At 39.2% G+C, this 20,277-nt stretch overlaps 1 protein-coding gene across 1 annotated transcript in view; it reads left to right on the top strand.

Annotated features, from left to right (window-relative positions):
* Window positions 1-20,277, top strand: part of LOC307044364 (ras-GEF domain-containing family member 1B-A-like) — an 83,799-nt gene that overhangs the window by 25,112 nt on the left and 38,410 nt on the right. Inside the window, exon 2 of the mRNA XM_079689525.1 lies at window positions 18,484-18,531. Coding sequence (XP_079545651.1) covers window positions 18,484-18,531 — 48 coding nt within the window. The remainder of the gene's footprint in view (window positions 1-18,483; window positions 18,532-20,277) is intronic.

The following is a 20,277-nucleotide window of genomic DNA, read 5'->3' as shown; positions in this document are numbered from 1 at the left end:
AATTTTCAGGTTTATATTTGTTTTGATTGGTTGTAGTGATGTCACTATGTTACAATAAAGTAAACAAATGTGTCCAATGGAGGCGTTTCTGTCAAGAGGGGAGTGTGTGGGAGAGAAACTCCCTCTGGAGCACATGTGTCAAACTCAAGGCCCGGGGGCCAAATCAGGCCCTTGGTGGATTTAATTTCGGCCAGCAGGATAATTTGTAATTACTATTAGATCTGGCCCGCCGGTATATTGCACGCACACCTTCACTCAATCCTGAGGATTTCCTCAGCTCAGAGCCTGACCCCAAACATTGATGAACTTGCACCCAAGATGAGATGCCAAGTATCTGGTTGAACTAGCATCACAGCAGCAAACTGAGTTTCAATGGATGTTTCTTTCTGCAATTTTTTCTTGCGACAACAGGGCATGTTTGGTTTTTCTTTGAGGGAAATCGTTTTTTTGAAGCTGTTGTTGGCCTGTGGAAATAATAAGAAATGACTCCGGAAAAGCTGCAGATAGAGCCATAAGAAATGAATGCAACTGATTGTTTAATGTTTAATGTTGGCAATTTTTATAGGCAATAATAATAATTAGTGCGAATGCTGTTTACAGCATTCCACTATAGTTCTTCGAATCTTTTTTCCCCTTATTTCAGCCAATACTTTGGCTCTCCATAACTTCAGCATACTTTAAGCTACAGAAACCATTCAAATATTAAACTATTCAGCCTTTTCATGAATCGATGGGAAACGTTCAACTTTTAAAAAATATGTTATACTTTTTGAAATATTCAGCTTTTTAAACTCTTTTTTTTTTTAACATGGAAGTAAATGGGAGGAGCCTTCAAATCCTCTTTTCCTACACCTTACACCAAATGCTTCATTCCAACTTTAAAATGACCACAAGACCTTCAGCTATAAAACTTGTTATTCAGATTTTTTATATCTTTTACACTTTTTGAGATATTTAAACTATTTAACTTGCCATAATTCCCAAACCCTACACTCGTCAGACATATTTTTTCATAACAAACGTAGGAAAACCTCTCCTAGGTTGGAAAATTAAAAAAATTAAAAAATGCCTCTTGAGGGCATGAAGAGAAGAGACAAAAAGTCCACCTAGCTCCCAATTGATTCCCATGTTAAATTTTTCCGGTACTTTCTTCAGAACAGAGAGAAGTACACTGCAGACACAGACAAACTGCTCCCATCTTCACATTTTACACACAAAAACAAAAAAACAAAACATATATCAGTTCATTGGGGTTCCCTGATGCTCACGGTCTGGTAATTTTTGTATAGGAGCCATAGTTTTTGAACAGGTGACAAAATTGTCAGATATAATCCTCAATGCGTTCTTAATGGGACTCAGTGCACACACAGGTGTTTGTAAACATTAATTCACTACTACTTACATTTAATATCTTTATTTAACTCCTTCAGCCTAATTTCAGCTGCAGGAACCATTCAAATATCAAACTATTCAGCCTTTTCACACATGATGGGAAACTTTCAACTTTTTCAAAATATGTTATACTTTTTAAAATATTCAGCTTTTTAAAGTCTTTTTTTAACATGGAAGTTATTGCAATGCATTTGAGCTGTAACAATTTGATTCAAATCATTTCACTTTTCTGCATTTCTCTGCTTAGTTCTGCAACACACTTGGTTTTTGTAGCTAAAAGCAGCCACCATTCAGCTAATAAAATATTCAGCTTTTTCTGCATTTTCAGCTAAATTCAGCCACAAATGTTCACAGTTTACAGCATCCGCACGCATTTTCTGCAGGAAATGCATTTTCTGCAGGAAATGTATTTTCTAGTTGAAGCTTTGTTAGTTCCAGGTGTGCAATAAGTTCATTTCAATACGTTTTGCAATAAACATTGAACCAGTCCGGCCCTCGACTAGTACCGATTTTTTAATTTTGGCCCCACTGTGTATTTGAGTTTGACACCCCTGCTCTGGAGGGAACTTTGGGATTTTAGCCTTTGCAGACCATTTACATTCACACAAACCTATATAACGATACGATACGATATTACTTTATTGGTCAGATCAAGTCTGAAATTTGACTTGCGTCACAGCAGCTCCATGTCCAACATCAACAGACAAAGTATCCAGACACAATACATGAAAACACAAACAACAAACATTTAACATAACAGCACAATCAGTGAGAGAAAACATGCTCAAAGAACCTTCAGCGTGCATTTGATCTGGGATTTAGCTCTGTGTTTACTGTGAGGATTGACTGATGCACAAAGGAGTGCTTCAGTCTGACTTTATTGAATCATGGGACCCTGTATCTCCGATTAGATGGTAGCAGTTCATATTCACTGTTCAGAACATGGTTTGGGTCAGAGATGATGTTGTTGGACAGCCTCACTAGGTTGTTATGATAGGCTGAGTCATAGAGCCTCTGACAGGGTTGACCAACAATCTTTGAGCAGATTTTTAAAGGTGGAGCAGTTTTGATTTTAAAGCTGCTGACAAACATTTGTACCAGGTAGTATTGCAGTACTGCAGTGCAGAATAGACATGATCACAGATGTAAAGAACGACAGAAGAATTTCTCTGCTCGCCCCAAAAGACCTAAGACGGCGGAGAAAATAAATTCTTTGTTTTGTCCTTTTGCACAGATATTCAATGTGATCCTTCCATGACAGCAGGTGGTCAATCATTACACCCAAGTATTTGTATGAAACTCCCTGCTTGATTTCATCTGTATGGATGACAATGGGAACTTTATGGGAGTCAGATGGTGAGCCAAAAATGATTTCCTCATTTTTCTTGGTGTTGATCTCAAGAGCATTGTTATCAGTCCACTCCACCACCTGATTTACAGCCTGTTGGTGCAGCTCAGGGTCGTCTGTGTTACTGAGCAGAGATATTATTGCAGTATCATCAGAGTACTTAATGATGACTTGATTTGGTGTGTTGGTACGACAATCATCAGTGTAGAGAGTAAAGAGCACAGCTTAACTCACACAGCCCTGGGGGGCCCCTACATTGGTTGTGATGGCAGATGACAGGGTTTTGTTAACCTTCACAAGTTGCTCTCTACTAGTGAGGAAAGCAGCATACCAGTAAATAAGGTATGGATTTACTTCCATTTTGGCCGTTTTTGACACCAAGATGTCTGCTTGTATTGTGTTGAATGCTGATGAGAAGTCTAGGAAGAGGGCTCTTGCATAGGTGTTGCGTTTATCTAAATGTTTAGTGATGATGTGAACCAGAGTGGCCACAGCATCTTCCGTGCCGCACCCTTGTTTATAGGCAAATTGGTATGGATCCAGTTTGTCTTGTGTTGTACTGATAAGAAATCGGAGCAGAATTATTTATATATAACACACTGCAGGGAAGAGAAAAGCCTAAAAAGCACAATAGGACTTCTTTAAAACATTTGTTAGCTGCAATAACCTCTTAATGTTTTCAATTTATGATAATTTCCTGGTGCAGAATTATTATTTTTACACACAACATGCGTTTCAATGTGCTTATTTCATGCTCAGACCACTATGCCTTTTTAAGGCAAACTTTAGCATAGAATATTAAAGGTAATTAAACTGTATGAGAGGAAATATAATTTTATAAAGATGAAGCTATAGACTTGCACACTTGGAATGTTAAGTTGACTTAAGGTAGCAGAAGCTAGATTTCTCTTTGACTCCAGTTGTGTTCTTTGGAATTGTTTAAGAGTGTCATATCACATTTTGCGGAAATGTCATGCTTATTTGGGTTCAGTTTAAGCTACATTCCCAGCGTCTGCATTTCATACATTCAGGAGTGTCTGCATGTTCAGAAGAAAGCCAGAGGAAGCTTAACCTGTGAATACCTGTCAGATGTTATGGTTCGCATCAGATCATCTTACGGCACATGTTTTTTGGTCCAATAAATAAACCTCAATATCCACCGTGTAAATCAGACACAGATAGTGTTACCTAGGTGGACACACTTATGATTCTGAGACGGTTGTGCAGTGTGAAAAAACGTTACCTATCCAATACACTTTAATGAAATTACAATAAATACAACTGAAACATGATTGTCATAATGCTAATTATCACAATTACAGGAAAATGTCTAAATTCTAAAGTTAGAGTGGTGAATTTTGTCTTGTTGATGCCTTTAAACAACCCAGAGGCTGAAATTCCAGTTGTACCTTTTATGTTTGAAACCCAGGCTAAACATAATATGAATCATGCAATAAGTGGAGGCAGACTTTATTTAGCTAAAAATCAGATCTTCAGTTCCTTGTGTTTGTTCATTCAGTCAAAACTACAAAACGTAACCTGTGTTAATACCTACTATTGCTTCTTTACACACTAGCTTGGGCCAATGTACATGAGTGACTTGTCTTACAGAGCTTTTAAATATACAACACGTATGATAATCTCTTTCCAAAAAAATAAAATAATAATAATTCTAAAATCAAAACATACAGACTATTTTGCACTGATTTAGTGAAAAGTTTTATTATCCGGTGTTGCAGAACAAAAAGAGTTCTCTGTCATAAATCATCAACATTACAGAATGAAGTGCGGAACAGATCATGTTTTACTGTAGGTCTTCTGTTACTGAGATCATCCCAGAAAGGTCTTCCATCACGCTGACAGATCCATTCATAAGTGTCAAATACACTGTGGAAATAACCGCGACACTTTTTGGCTGATATTCTCCCCACCACTCCTACCATTATCAGTCAAGACATTACCGGCCTTCTGTGCTGTGAAAGGATGTGGTCCTTCCTACATCCAGGACATGGTTAAATCATACAATCCAGCATGTGAACTTTGCTCCCCAACAGCCAATCGGATCACCACTCTGTCACGGCTCTAAAATGGTGGGACCATAGACTGTGGTGGGAGAAGCTCAGGACAGCAGAAAGTCTACATATCTTACTGTACATCACAAACTGAAAAACCCACCCGTTTCATTTGTACTTTGGCCATTAAATACAACAAGAAAAAACAAATATTAGAACTGAAAAAGAGTTTAGCTCTTTTGAATCCAATGCACCATCACTTACAGCCAGCGACGTGCAGTCAGGGGAGGCAGGGGAGGCAGAGCCTCACCTGTCATACTCATACTCCAATGTAACGGAAAAACAACTAAAGAAAAATTAAATAGTAATAATAATAAAATGTCTCCACTGATCTGTGTTGTCAGTGTGATTTCTGTATGATTCCAATAGCTTTTTATAGTAAAAATCAGCTAATTTGCCGAGCTCCACTACAACTACATGGGAGCGAAGAGAAGTGAGGCAGGGACGAGCTCTGCCTCTCGTAAGCCCACAGTAACTGGCTGGAGCGCGGGCACTAATGTAGCGCGGGCACTTATTTTGTGAGCGCGCTCAAGCCAGTTACTGTGGGGTGAGGTGAGGCACAGATGAGCTCTGCCTCACCTCAGAATGCGTCACCCAACAGAAACTGTCTGGAAAGCGAGCCCTAAGCGCATGCCTGTTACCATCTCACTGTAGGTCACCAATGTAATGTTTGTAGATCCCTTTATTACATTTATCCTCGCCATCCATAGTCTCTAAATAACTTATTTCACGTATATATGATATTTAGGCCCGCTGGTCTCATCATACAACGTGACCCCACAGGTTCTTGTTGCTACTGTTATTCTATGCAGAGACTAGACGCAAACAACAAACTAGACTTTTGTTTTGAAACTACAGGAAGATAAGGAGGACTTTTACAAAAATGTAATGGAGATTGTTGTCCAGAAGGATAGTATGGACTTCATCTTCAAGTCAAGGTAAGACCACAATTGTAATGAACATGGGATCTTACTTAGAAAGAACAATCCAATATTTAGATTTTGGGTATCCTTTTGTTGAACAGTCTGTTTAAAATGAATCGAAGCATTAGACTATAAAAGCTTTTGAAAATAACCGAACATTTCGATTAAGGTCAAAATATAATATTTGTAAATCTGACTTTGAAAGAGTCAGTGCCTCACCAGCCATGAACGTCACCGCACGTCACTGCTTACAGCGGTTTGGCTTGTCTGGAGCGAACATATCAGCATTTTATTGGTTTCTATCTTTGTGGTTTATTGCACTTATTGTGAGTTGCATTTGATAATAGCATAAGCTAGGGCTGCTCAATTAATCATATTTTAATCGCAATTACGATTATGGCTTGCAACGATTACGAAAACAACGTAATCGAAATAAAACGATAATTGTTTTATTATTATTATTACTTTCTTTTTTTCTTTTTTTAAATACATTATTTTTTTCTTTTGGTTTTTCAGTTGAATTATACTTAAAGTTCAGGGTAATCAACTGTTAAAAACATAATGTTCACATTTTTTGTCCAATAGATTGATGTTTTCAAAGTAAATGGATAATCGTTTTTAATAATCGTGATATCAATTATTGACCCAAATAATCGAGATTATTATTTTTGCCATAATCGAGCAGCCCTTGCATAAGCTCAATGAAATGGAATCTACTGTAATTATCTTCCTCACACAAATACACCTATTATATTTCCAAAGTTGAAGACAGTTTAAAATGTCATATATATTTTGTTATCTGACACAAAGTGACACGCTTGGTTGAAGACACAAGCAGGTAGAGGTGACTGCAAACGATTAGGTAGAGAATAATAACAATACATAACATTACAAAGATAAAGTACTGACATTTTTTTGAAATAAGTGCTCAATCAGGAACAATGAACCAGGCTTTCTGCCATGGAGAGTAATTCAGCGGAAGGTCCCTTTAGTAGGAGCTGTCAGTCAAACCTGACTGCTAATCAGGGAGTTTTTTTTCCTTCCTGGCAAAGGACTGCCTGTGTGATGAAGACTGTTATCAAAGCCTCCTCTCCCCTCATGTCAAACAGCTGTGATTCCTCTTCATGTGCCAAGCATAAGAGCGCCCAGCTTTCCCATTATCCACAGCCATTTTTGATCAAGTGTCACAGCTGAATGATGGAGGTGGTCCGGAAGTCAGTGAAGATGCAGTTTCACCAATGACTGCTGGATACTAGCGCCTAGAAAATTGTTCAGAAGTCCATGAAACACTAACTGCACTTGAAGAATTATATCTTCACAAAAAAACTTTTTGCATTTAAATGTCTAAAAAAAGTATTTATTGTCCGAAAAGTTTCATATTCCATTTTATGAACTACCCAAAACCTTAAATGACCATAACACAAGTTTCTGACATAAATCCATAATCTCGGCTGTAATGAAATCTGACAGATTTTGATGAAGCAACACATATTCTGTTAAGAATGTAGGCTGTCTTGGACTTTATGTTGTTTTTCCTTGTGGCTAAGGTTAGCATGCTTTTCTCCGTGATCGCAGCTGCCTAATAGCAAAGAGGACATACCGGCTTGTCTCCATTAAACACAAACACCGTACTTTTCCTGAGCAGCATATTACAGTTTTGTAAGCAAATTATATTCTTTACAAACTCTGACAGGTGACAGGCCTTGTTTTCGACATCTTGGACCAGAGCTATGTTACATATTTTGTTGACATATTTATTCAAATGTTTTCATACATTTTAAGACCTAGTAAAGTCTGTACATTTAATCAAGCTAACGGTCAGTTTTTTGTATGTCCTGATATAATGGCGTCATCCAACCTTTTGCGCGTGGAACAGCGCTGTGGCTGAGGCTTAGATCTTGGTGCTTTTTTACTTTATATTTTAACTGGTTGAAGGCTCTTTATGTTTTCAGGAACAAGCGAAGCAAATGCATTCTCTCCTGCAGCATCGAGGAAATACTGATTTCTAACGTGAAACTGCTTTGTTCTTTGTTTTTATTACTTTACATTTTTTGGTCCATGGATTCACCTTTTGAAAGGGAGGAGAACTCTGGACTTACTATTAAGAAATGCACATTTATTGAAGCCCCTGGGATAAGAAAACCATTCTCGTAAAAATAACACATAAATATTGTGTGGAATTTCTTTTTCATATTATCTCACAATGAGAAAGAAATCGTCAAAAACAAGTGATTTATGAGATACTTTCATATCTTTCAACAGCTAAACTTTTTATGGAAAATTTGAAATGATACTTAAATTATTTTGTTTGTATGTGTACACATGATGATGAAACTACTGCACATTTTAGACAATTATGGTGTGGATGTTGCTGAAGCTTGTTGTTATGAATGAGCTTCCGCTTCGGAAGATATGTTTTCATCCCATGCACTCCTACACATTTCAGTCAACAGGTGATGTACTATAACATGGTATCTATGTATTAACTCTCTGATGGTTTAACCACCAGGGGGTGGTGTGCAACATATAACCATAATGCCAGCAGGTGGTCCAGACAATGAGGCAGTGATGGACTGACCCTTAGAGGAAACATCACTACAGCTTATGCATGTCTTACTTTATATGTGTTACCATAACATATGATGATTGCCATTTGTAATTGACTAAATTGCAATTTAGGATGAATTTAGAACAGTTGAATTAGTTGTAGTAAGATAATGCCTAAAGAAACACAGAATAAATGGTAAAACATTTTGAGAAACTTCAGGAAAAGAAACAAAGGAGGGAACCCTCTCCCAGGGTGGACAGATGTGCAAAAGATCTGTCTGTGATTGATTATAAATACATATAAAAGATACAAATGACAGTGTGCACGTATATTAACATTGTTTTATAGGACGTCAGGTCCTTATAAGTGATGGAGGAAAGACACATCAAATACATACTATTTATTTTAAAGGAGATATTTTTGTGGTGTTTATTTAGTTCAGGGCTGTTGCTTTAAATAAAAACAATTGAAGTTCAAAGAGGTGTAAGAGAAGAAGAACAATTCTATACGACTCAAAATCTACAACCACCCTTGCCGAACATGCACACCAACGGCCCCTTTTGTTGTGTTGGTGGACTGGATAAGGAAGGGAGGGAAGGGTAAAGGGAAGGAACCATGGGAGTCGCTCATGGCGGGCCTGGGTAGGGAATAGAGTGATGAGTTCTTTCTCACGGCAGTTCGGACGTCACTAGCTGTCAGTGGTGCAATGATGACGTCTTTTTGAAGGTCGATCCAGAAGTTAGAATCGCAAGCGCTCCCTCGACAAAAATAAACTGTATTTTTCCATTGCATTTTGGAAATCTGTAGCAGACACGTTCATGTGACACACATTTTGTTCAGCTGGATAATCTCCACATATTAAAACCGTGATTTATGGTTTTTGAAGTGTATATGCAATCTCCAGAAGTGAAAAGCCAATGTAATACAAACTACGTCACGGTTGCATGGCTGTACATCGCCACGTTAAGCCAGAGGTGGCCACTGTTCGGGATGATGATATCAAACACCTTTTTTATGACTTAAAGAAGCTTCAGACATTCAAAAGTGGGGTAGTTACTGATTATTTTATGTAGATCTTAAGCATGTGTAAACCGCAGACCTTGTTTTAGGCTTCTAACCTTAAAGATGTTCAAATAACTGTTGATTCGAGACAATGAAACATGTTTTAGGACTCATTCCTTCCCCCCCTCTATATGTGTCTGTCACTGCTGCTGGTCACTGGTGAGCTACAGGTTCAGTGTTCTTCTATCTTTGAGGACTTTGAGGTTTAGCCATTGAGAGTAAGGACATGTATGGAAAGTCTGTACTGTTTCTCAAAGCATCGCAGTTGACTTTTCTTATGTCTTGTTGAATTCTCCAAACATCTTTCCTTAACCCCATGACATTTCTCGCAGAGTTTAAGGAATAGTGGTAAGGTAAAGGAGCTTCAAAGCGTTAGGTTTGCAGAGTCAATCATTTCAATTCGACAGCAACTGTGAGGTTTTTTCTCAGAGTTGTTTAATGTTTTTTTAAATCAGTTCTCTAGCTCAATTTTACAAGAGAAAAGTATAGTTTGTGAAATGAAAAGCCAGACAGAGAAAGTGCTATATACTGAACAATGTAAAGATGTTGTAAGCATTGAAATACCTTATTCTATAGATACATTGTAAACATGAGGCGACTTGATGGAGTGAAGCAGATTTCCTTTTGTGGGATTACTTTTCCAGTAGAGCATGCATTTTAACTCTGTGCAAATATGTTTTTTGGCTGCTGTTTGATTCCAGGAGACGTACTGTATTCACATGAATAGCAATGAGATATTATGGATGCGCTCTGGATTGAGGACGAGGATACCCCCTGCCATTCATATGCACACAACAGTGTCTCACACAGACAGGCTCGCACAGTCACTGCTGATACAGCTGACATACATCTCTGCATGCACACAATAACAGAGGGGGAGTCCCTTGTCAATATGTGCATGTTAATATCAGCTTGAATGTCAGTGGAGACAATCACGATGTTTGCACACAGTGAAGGTTATGCAGAGAGGGATTCAAGGCTGCGAGGAATGTGGTGCAAAACAAAATTAACTTATTTTAAACTAACAGGTTCTAACCTGTAGAGTCATGCAGTAATGAGTCCTAAAGCCCAAAATTGAGTTAGCGTTTTATAACTTCTGTTCACTTGTCAAGAAGTCAATGTTTTTTTTAACGTGTTTTCGGTTAGTCGCCTGAAATAAGGTTAACACAAGAGATTGTTTTGAAATTTTTTGTACCTCAGTAAACGCCCCATTAGTGAATGTCTGAAGCTTCTATGTGTTATAAAAGCAGGGGTTAAAAAAAACTAAAAAAGATTACTTAACAACATCACGCTAAAACAAACAATGATAATAGCAACAAGTTTTAACAATGTTTGCATAGACTTGGTACCAAAATATCCATCACACAAGATCACACAATGCCTTACCCCAACAGGCCTTCCTGTGCTGGTGCTCATATGCCTGCAGGTGAATCATTAAAAATCGTTTTTCAAATGAATTTATTATCTGAATATCTAGTTTTATGTCTTCTTAAATACAGCAGAATATCCATTTTGTAATATACGGTCAGATTTAGAATGTAATAGACAATAGTACGGCAGATGCTTTTGGGTGTGGTTAGTCCGTGTTTTTCTCTTAGAACTTTAACCCTATCACTGTGTTTTTAATTTGTGGATTTGTAAAAATGTTTGTCACCTATACATGTATTTCAGTGTCTGGGTTAAGTTGTTTAAGCTCAGACCTTTTGTGTCACTTCCCAAAAAAAAGATGGCAACTGCTAAAGTGCTGGACTCCAGTCCAAAACCGTAGCCAATGCGTGATGTCACAGTGACTATGTCCATTTCTTATTTACAGTCCATGACATTAGCACAACAGACTTGCCTCTGTTCCAAAAAGGACAGTGAACCTTTAAAGTTTTAAATTATTATCTCGCTGTACTGTTAGGTAGAGTCAACTGCTGAGTTGGTAGTGAAGCTGTTGTCCATTGTCCAATTGTCCATTCTCCATCCCTTGTTGATACCCGTTATTAAAGAGGACATATTATGCACACTTTCAGCTTCATATTTGTATTATGGTGTCCCTACTAACATATGTACATGCATGTTCATAAAAGTCTTTATTTTCCCCCATTCTGCCTGTGCTGCAGCACCTCTTTTCACCCTCAGTCTGAAACCAGAGCCCAGCCTTTGCAGGCCATTTACATGCACACAAATCTATATTTCACACTACAGGAAAGGGAACACTCAGAAAATCAATATAGGGTCTCTTCAAAAAATCCCATTGTTCCAAACTATTCCTTTTGGAGAAGTAATACAGGAGTGTTTGTTTTTTTGCATTGTGAACTGTGTGACACATCAGTAAGAGTTCACACACACAACACTTTGTCTAATTCCCTCCTAAAGCCATGTGACCAGGCTGCATTAGCGCTGCCCTTAATGCTTCCAGTCAACACTGTTTAAAGGTCACTAAGTTGACATTGACCTGGGAGGAGGGGAGGGCTTCCTGCTTTGACCCCCGCTGACACCTCATACCTCATTACTACTGGAGAGATAATGCAGAGGTCCCATGTAAGCTTTATACACACACTCTTACACACATTTCTGCTGCTGACCTACCGCAGCAGGCGAGCACATTTCCTGATGAGTGTGTGACCCACTGAACTGGATCACCTGCAGGGGTGAGAGGGGTCGGCAGTAAGAGGTTGGCCCCCTGCTGGCTCAAGTTTAGCAGATTTAATTGGTTGATCTAAAAAGACTTTGGCTTCATTTGTATCTCCTTTAGATTCACATAAAAACAGCTGAAGTTGATATAATTAGTTTGTTTTTTGTTGGAATGGAAACAGACGGACAATATATATATATATTTTTAAAGAGGATGCTCGAACCCAGGTTATGTCTTTTTTTTTGTATCTTTCACATACCTTTTACATACCAAAATATACAAAATAATGAAAATGATCCTTTTATACCTGCCAAACATGGTTAAAATGTGTTAGTCTAAAACATGATTGATATTAAACTGAATGTATTATATCATCCATTCCATATCCCTTAACATAAGACACAAAAACCATCAAGACAAACTAGAATAATGTCCTGAAAATTAAGGATAGACAATCAGATTTTTGAAGGTATTATTCCACAGATTTTTTGCCGAGACTGATATACACATAAAACAAAAACGATCTTCAACAATGGCAAGGCAAAGAATGTAGAAAGTGTGTCTGACTTCAGTGGAAAAAAGAAAAGAGAGGGTCACAGTATGTTTTTATCTTCTGTAAGCCGTCGGTAAGTTTCTCTGTGACCAATTTGGAAATCCTGAGCACACGTTCAAGCTCCCAGGAGAAAGAAACCGATTGATTTCAGTGTTGTTGTGACCTCCCCTCCATTTTTCTCTTTGGTAACAAGCGTGTCTCCTGACCTGACGTGAACAAATTGGAACACATTGGCAATCCCAACAAGAAGTAATGTATGTCGTTACATTTTCTATAGGGCAAACATTATGCCAAATGATCATTATAATGACAATATATAATTGATACATTTTGAGTTAGGTTACGAAAGGAGGGTCAGGCCGATTGTCGAACCTCAGATTGAGGAGGAACAATGCGGATTCTGTCCTGGTCGTGGAACGACGGATCAGCTTTTTACTCTCGCAAGGATCCTGGAGGGGGCCTGGGAGTACGCTTATCTAGTCTACATGTGTTTTGTAGACTTGGAGAAGGCGTATGACCGGGTTCCCAGGGAGTTACTGTGGGAGGTGCTGCGGGAGTATGGGGTGAGGGGGTCTCTACTCAGGGCCATCCAATCTCTGTACTCCCAAAGCGAGAGCTGTGTCCGGGTCCTCGGCAGTAAGTCGGACCCATTTCCGGGGAGGGTTGGCCTCCGCCAAGGCTGAGCTTTGTCACCAATCCTGTTTGTAATATAAATGGATCGGATTTCGAGGCGTAGTCGTGGGGGAGGGGGTCTGCAGTTCGGTGGACTAAGGATTGCACCACTGCTTTTTGCAGATGATGTGGTTGTGATGGCTTCATCGGTCTGCGACCTTCAGCACTCACTGGATCGGTTCGCAACCGAGTGTGAAGCGGCTGGGATGAGGATCAGCACCTCCAAATCTGAGGCCATGGTTCTCAGCAGGAAACCGATGGACTGTCCACTCCAAGTAGGGAATGAGTCCTTACCCCAAGTGAAGGAGTTCAAGTATCTCGGGGTCTTGTTCTCGAGTGAGGGAACAATGGAGCGTGAGATGGGTCGGAGAATCGGAGCAGCGGGAGCGGTACTGCAGTCGCTTTACCGCATCGTTGTGACGAAAAGGGAGCTGAGCCAGAAGGCAAAGCTCTCTGTCTACCGGGCCATTTTCGTTCCTACCCTCACCTATGGTCATGAAGGATGGGTCATGACCGAAAGAACGAGATCGCGGGTACAAGCGGCCGAGATGGGTTTCCCCCCCAGGGTGGCTGGTGTCTCCCTTAGGGATAAGTTGAGAAGTTCGGTCATCCGGGAGGGACTCGGAGTTGAACCGCTTCTCCTTCGCGTCGAAAGGAGCCAGTTGAGGTGGTTCGGGCACCTAGTTAGGATGCCACCTGGGCGCCTCCCTAGGGAGGTGTTCCAGGCACGTCCAGCTGGGAAGAGACCAAGGGGTAGACCTAGGACCAGGTGGAGGGATTATATATCTTCGCTGGCCTGGGAGCGCCTTGGGATCCCCCAGTCAGAGCTGGTTGATGTGGCCAGGGAAAATAAAGTTTGGGGCTCTCTGCTGGAACTGCTACCTCCGCGACCCGACCACGGATAAGCGGGAGAAGATGGATGGATGGATGGATGGACATTTTGAGTTACTGTATGATACTAGAAATTACACGATTTAGTTTGGATAATGGAAATGTTTGTTCTTGGGTTAGGCAAAAGGCCTACAGTTTTCCAACCACACTATTTGGAGCATTATATTTGAAATGATGTTTTTGTATAGTCGATTGCTAAAATATAATTTTGTATTTCTATTTTTTAAATTATTTTTTTAAAAGTAGAACTATACAGCATCTTTGTGCGTGTTTTTTTTTTGTAGGAACACCCTCACCTAATAACCTCAATGTCTTTAGATAAATTAAAGGCCCTATTCTGCTTTTTGTGACATCACTATGTTACGATCACGCTTCTATTGGCTAGTTCACCAACACATTGTATGTGATATGCTTAGGGGCGGGACATTTCCTACACATCGCTAAGCGGTTGACCAAACACAACAGAGCCAGCCAGTTAACCAATCACAGCAGACTGGGCTCTGGTTTCATATGTCCTCTTAAAAGCTCAGGATTGGCCACATCTTCAGTTTTTCCTCCTTTATGTATCTTTGCACTCTGCTCTTATTTGACAAAAGTCCAAAGGTGGGAGAATAAAGTGAAATATCAGAACCAAAATCTCCCGCTGTGCATGTGATCAGGTGGGAAAGACACACGATGATTCTCTCTCTATCTAACCCCTCTCCCTTTCCTCATTTTTGCCGCCCCGCCGTCTCTTCACCTTCCATCAAAGAGACTCTCAGTCACAGCCACCATATCTCTGTTCTCTTCTCTGCAGTGTACACATCCTCTAAAGGTCACAGCAATTGTCTGCTGTAGTGAAACAGAAGGAAAAAGTGTCAGGTGGTGAGAAGCAAGGATAAAACACTTTTCATTTGTTCTGGAAAATCTAATCCTCTCTACCTGTTTCATTTACGTTCATACTTCTGTTGCATGAGAGGCTGATCTCTCCATGTTGTGATGTCCCTAAATTAAAGGTGAAATGCTGATTCAGCTGTCATAAGTTATGGATGATATGTTTGCTCTTTGATTTCCAGAGAATTATCAAATAATTAAAAAGTGAGTGAGGTTAAACGAAATATAGGTTTGCTAGTGAAATCTCAGCTAGAGTCAAAGAAAGATGTAATAATATAAAATATGTTAATATCATTTTAGTATTCCTATAAGCCATGTAATGTCAGTATTCAGATCTGACATTACACCTTTTCAATCCTGTTCCACTGTCATCATTTCAGTACCAAATACACAAGAGGTTTTTAGCTTTCTATTGCTTGTAAATAGTTTTCAAGCTAGGTGCTAAATTATTTTTAAAGTAGTTTGCGCCTGTGTGTGCTCATTAGTTCTTAAAATTACCCTATATGCTAATTATCAGGTTCATTTTTTTATTTTGTGCCTCTACTGAGACATGTTTACATGCTTTTAATGTTCAAAAAAGGTATTTATTTTTCTCATACTGCCTTTGCTGCAGCACCTCTTTTCACCCTCTGTCTGAAAACAGAGCCCAGTCTGCTCTCATTGATTAGCGGCTCTGTTGTGATTGGTCAACCGCTTAGAGATGTCCCGCCCCTATGTACAAGTGTTACATAGTTATATCACTTTGTTAAGGATGTTACCACCTTGAAAAACCTCCTAGCACTCCAACACATTGTACGTGATTTGCTAATGGGCGGGACACTTCCGACACATCTTGAGGAAGACCATCAAAACAGAGCCGGCCAGCTAACCAATAAGAGCATTCTGGGCTCTGGTTTCAGAAATGGGGTGAAAAGAGAAAAATAAAGACCTTTTTGATAATTAAAGCATGGAAACATGTCACAGTAGAGGCAAACCATTCAAATATGAACCTGAAAATGAGCAGAATATATCCTCCTATAATTTACATTGTACAAAATAGTTTATCCTACTCCAGAATAATGTTTGCTTTCACTGGAAGACACCATTGCATCATGAAAAAACCCACTGAGATACAACCAACATCTTTGTATCAAAAATAAATAGATTTATTTCATTTCCACCTCCGTCAACCACCAATGGTAAAAAATAAATCACCTCCACCGAGCCATCGACCCCCATCAGCTGGAAGCTTCTGCATTAGTGTACAGCGGACATGTGGGTAGCATATGACCACCTGCTCAACTGTCACCTTTACCCCCCCCCCTCCAGTTATACCCCCCCTCACCCCAATCTCACACCTACCCTCTCTCAAACCCCGCAAAACTCCAGATGGTGCAGCTCGTAAAATAAGAGCCTGCTTCCTCCTGAAGGTTAACTGCTGCTTCCTGTTTTTTTTATTTTCTCCTAGGATCAAATGGTATCTTTGTTAGGGTAGAAGGTGTGTGTGTGTGGTTTACGGGATGAAACACAATCATTTCTTACATCAAATCAACTAGGCTTTGAGTGTGTGTGATGCTGTGTGTTGAGAACATCAAACAATGTCTTTGCCACAATAAGACAAGAAAAGTGTTTGCATGTGTTCATATAGGTGTGTATTTGTCTGTGTGTATCTGGGGAGTTGGGTTGGTGTGTGTGAGTGTGTATGTATGTGTGTGCTGCATATAGAAATATTCTTGTCTAGATCAAATGGAGACTTTCTAGCGTTAAAAGTGTGTGTGTGTGTGTGTGTGTGTGTGTGTGTGTGTGTGTGTTTGTGTGTGTGTGTGTGTGTGTGTGTGCGCGTGTGCGTGCGTGCGTGCGTGCGTGTGTGTGCACCCATGTAGGAATTCATAACCATTCTGCTTATTTTTTTTCTTTGTAAACAATTATTGTGGGAGCTTCATAGTGATTATTCCAAAGACTCGTTAGGATGGGTGGTTTTGTAGTCTCCTCCGTGAACATGTTCATCTTTAAACTCCACTAACGTCTTAATGCAGCCATTTACAATATGCAGCATTTAGGCGTTGTTAATGTAGAAGTAAAAATGGAGTGCATGGAGAACACATGGGAATCAAGCCCCATCATCTCTTGATATAATAATAATTATATAAGAATATACAGTATTTCTAGCCCTCAGAGGTTGTGTTCTTGACATATGTGCAGCCACAAACATGGATGAAAAGCTGGAGCCACCATCAAAGTGTATAATAAGGCAGAAACCATTTTTCAAAAGACAGGCTGCATAATACATACACATTTACATTTAATCAATTGCTCATATTTGTCACATTAATTTATCCAATTTACTTGTCTTTACTTACATTTACAATGTTGCAAGACATCTATTCCCTGTTTGCGTTGCCTCGGGCCCAGCATTGCTAAAATAACAGGAGGCCGGGGGCCAGTCAAAAAGAAAGTTGTTATAATATTTATCTGATAAAATTAATAACTATCATAGGACCCATAACTTATCTCTTTCAATGATTTAAGGAAAATCAGGGGTTAACCCGAACCTCTGTCAGGGCATCTGAGGGCACCTTTATTCATACATACATTGAAAGTATAAAAAAATATCCAACTGCGAATGAATTAATGTTCATTATGAAAAAAGAAATGTACAGGCACTCTAAATGTAATGAACTGATGTCACATGTAAATTGTCTGGTGAATCCCAAATTAGGGGTTGCTAAAATTCTTACAAAATATGTATTTATGTATCAGTTATTTAAACATAATTGTATTTTATTCAAATATATCCTTAATTGTCATGGTGGCACCCTTTAGCTGAAACAAAATGTGCCCTAAGCTTCTCATTTGGATACGCCACTGCCCGATTTTCCAAAGTGTATGTAAAGTATTGATGCGGCAAAAAACAGAAACTTCACCTGGTTTGATGCCTTCTACTTTATCTACTACAGTTTTCTGTCTGAATGGTGTGTTTTTGTATCAAATCATACACTTTATAACGAACGTCTCATAGCTCACTTCAAACGTTTTCAATGTGATTTTGTGCAATTATTAAAAATCATTGTGAAAGGGTTACTTTTAAGGACTACATCAGACAAAGTTAACAGAAGGAGTAGAAAATAATTAGTTTACTTCACAGTTTATCGGCTGTAACAGATTTTTTCGGTTTTAGTAGGCGCTAAAGTTTTGCACAAGCTTTATTCTAAAACACTATAGTCAAACGGACAATTATATTAAACAATTTTTTAATCGCATGATCTATAATCTCAAGCCCCTGAACAGATTTGAAAAAGATTAACAGTAGAAGTATAATACATTGTTTTAAGTTAACCTATGAAAAAAGAAGCTTTGGCAGACAGCAATGCTTACTCAACCTATGCAATCATAAAAGACATTGACATAATATCACATACACGCTAAATTCTAAGTAGTTCGGATTAAAGGCATTATAATACTGTATTTCAGTTCTTTGAAATAATGAATATTTCAGATTTGACTCTGATATTTTTTATAAACAGTTTGTCTCCCCTCTCTCTCCCTGCAGTGTCGGAGCCAACCCCCCCTCAGGCTCAGGCCGTTCTCCAAACAGCGGGTAGGTAAACACTCGAAACCCTAAATGACTTCCATGCTGAAGGAACAGGACGTACGCACACACACAGCTGACTGTACAAAACATGCCACAGATTTCGATCAGAGCACACAAAACATAGCGTGCTGATATCTTGGTTCAAAACATCACATGAGATCTGAGATCAAGCGTACTGGAACTTACTAGAAAGAGAGGATTTACAAGCAGCATTACACATTGTGTTTCATAAGTTTTAAAGAATTTTCAAGGTCATTTAAAAGGTTAGACCTCTGCTCAAGTTGGATTTAAGTAGAGCTTGCTGGGAGTTCAGTGAATTCACCAGACTCAATGTACCCATCAGGAATGATAAACGTGGAAGTTATACAATTAACGTTATACAAAGAATTAGCAAATGGTCTTCCTGACAGTTCACAGTTTTTGACAGCAATTAAGCTTTTGATGTTATGTTGAATTATGTTATCTCCTATCACTATAGGTCCTGTGGTTAAAATGTTTCCACACCATAAACAAACATAGACTGCTTTTTTGTCCTCTGGAACCTTCCACAACATTTTCTGAGAAAAGTTATTGTTTAGGAACTTTTGTGCTACGACTGCAAGGACCAAGATCTATTTGAAGTTCTATTACTTTCCGAAAGTTACTGAAAAGTTCTGGAGCATTGGGGTGGGCTTTGCAGCGCTAAGGTTTCAGATTTGTAGAGTACTTGTGTGTCACAGGATAACATGAACAACACACACATCTTTTCCACTCATGACTGGAGGCCACTGCTTTGATCTTCCGTGTTTGGCTGCCATCCTCTCCTCCTTTCATTCTTCTTTTACCATTTCTAGTTCGATTTCATACTATCTATAGTATCATATAACCTCATTCAGAAAAAAATCATGAAGACAATAGTTTTTCTATAGAACTTTTAAATAATAATCCTGCCGCTTTCGCACTTTACTAGGCTGATTCCCCCTCGGTCTCAAACACATCTTTCATCTCACACTCCCTATTCTCTCTGTCAGTCTAGTGCAGGGGTCGGTAACCCGCGGCCCTCGAGCCGCATGCGGCCCTCGAGCCGCATGCGGCCCTTTAAGCCCTCTGCTCTGGCTCCCTTGAGCTTAGGCAAAAATAAGAAGGAAATAAAATACAAATATTTGTGGGACTATTTATATTTTGTTGCACGGTTGAAAATGTTTCGTATCTTGTATTTTGAGGTGATACTGTGACACATAAATAAAAAACAAAACGGTTTTAATTAGGTCAACTAAAATATGCGTCAAATCCTGCTACGGTCCCGCGCCAGCGCCTTTTCCTGCGGGTGAATAACCTGACCCCCGAACTATGGATAAATCAAAGAAAAGTACCGGAGGAACACAGGATTTAATTCTGCGTGGACAGAGTTATATGCTTTCACAGCAAACGATGCTGGTTTACCGGTATGTTTGATATGTAGAGAGAAGTTGTCAAAGGTGCTGCAGCCTTTACGTATCGAGGAACAACATGGGAGAGGAAGACAGCTGACGATCTTCAGTCATAATTCAATGGGGTATGTAATCTATTTCAGAAAACACTTTTTGTTATATTCCATGGAATGCTCTTAACATCCCGATAGCAATGAATATATTAAATTCTTTGACAATAAATACATACACAAATTAATCTCTGGAAGCTGTAGCGCTGTAAAAAGCACGACCAATCATCTGAGTCGGCCCGGCTAAAGTAACTGGATGGCCTACCTGCCTGTCAGCCTTCCATCTGTGCACA

Source organism: Notothenia rossii, assembly GCF_949606895.1.
Source record: "Notothenia rossii genome assembly, chromosome: 6".
NCBI lineage: Eukaryota > Metazoa > Chordata > Actinopteri > Perciformes > Nototheniidae > Notothenia > Notothenia rossii.
Note: the sequence above shows the minus strand (reverse complement) of the source record. Positions and strands in the feature narration are given on the sequence as shown.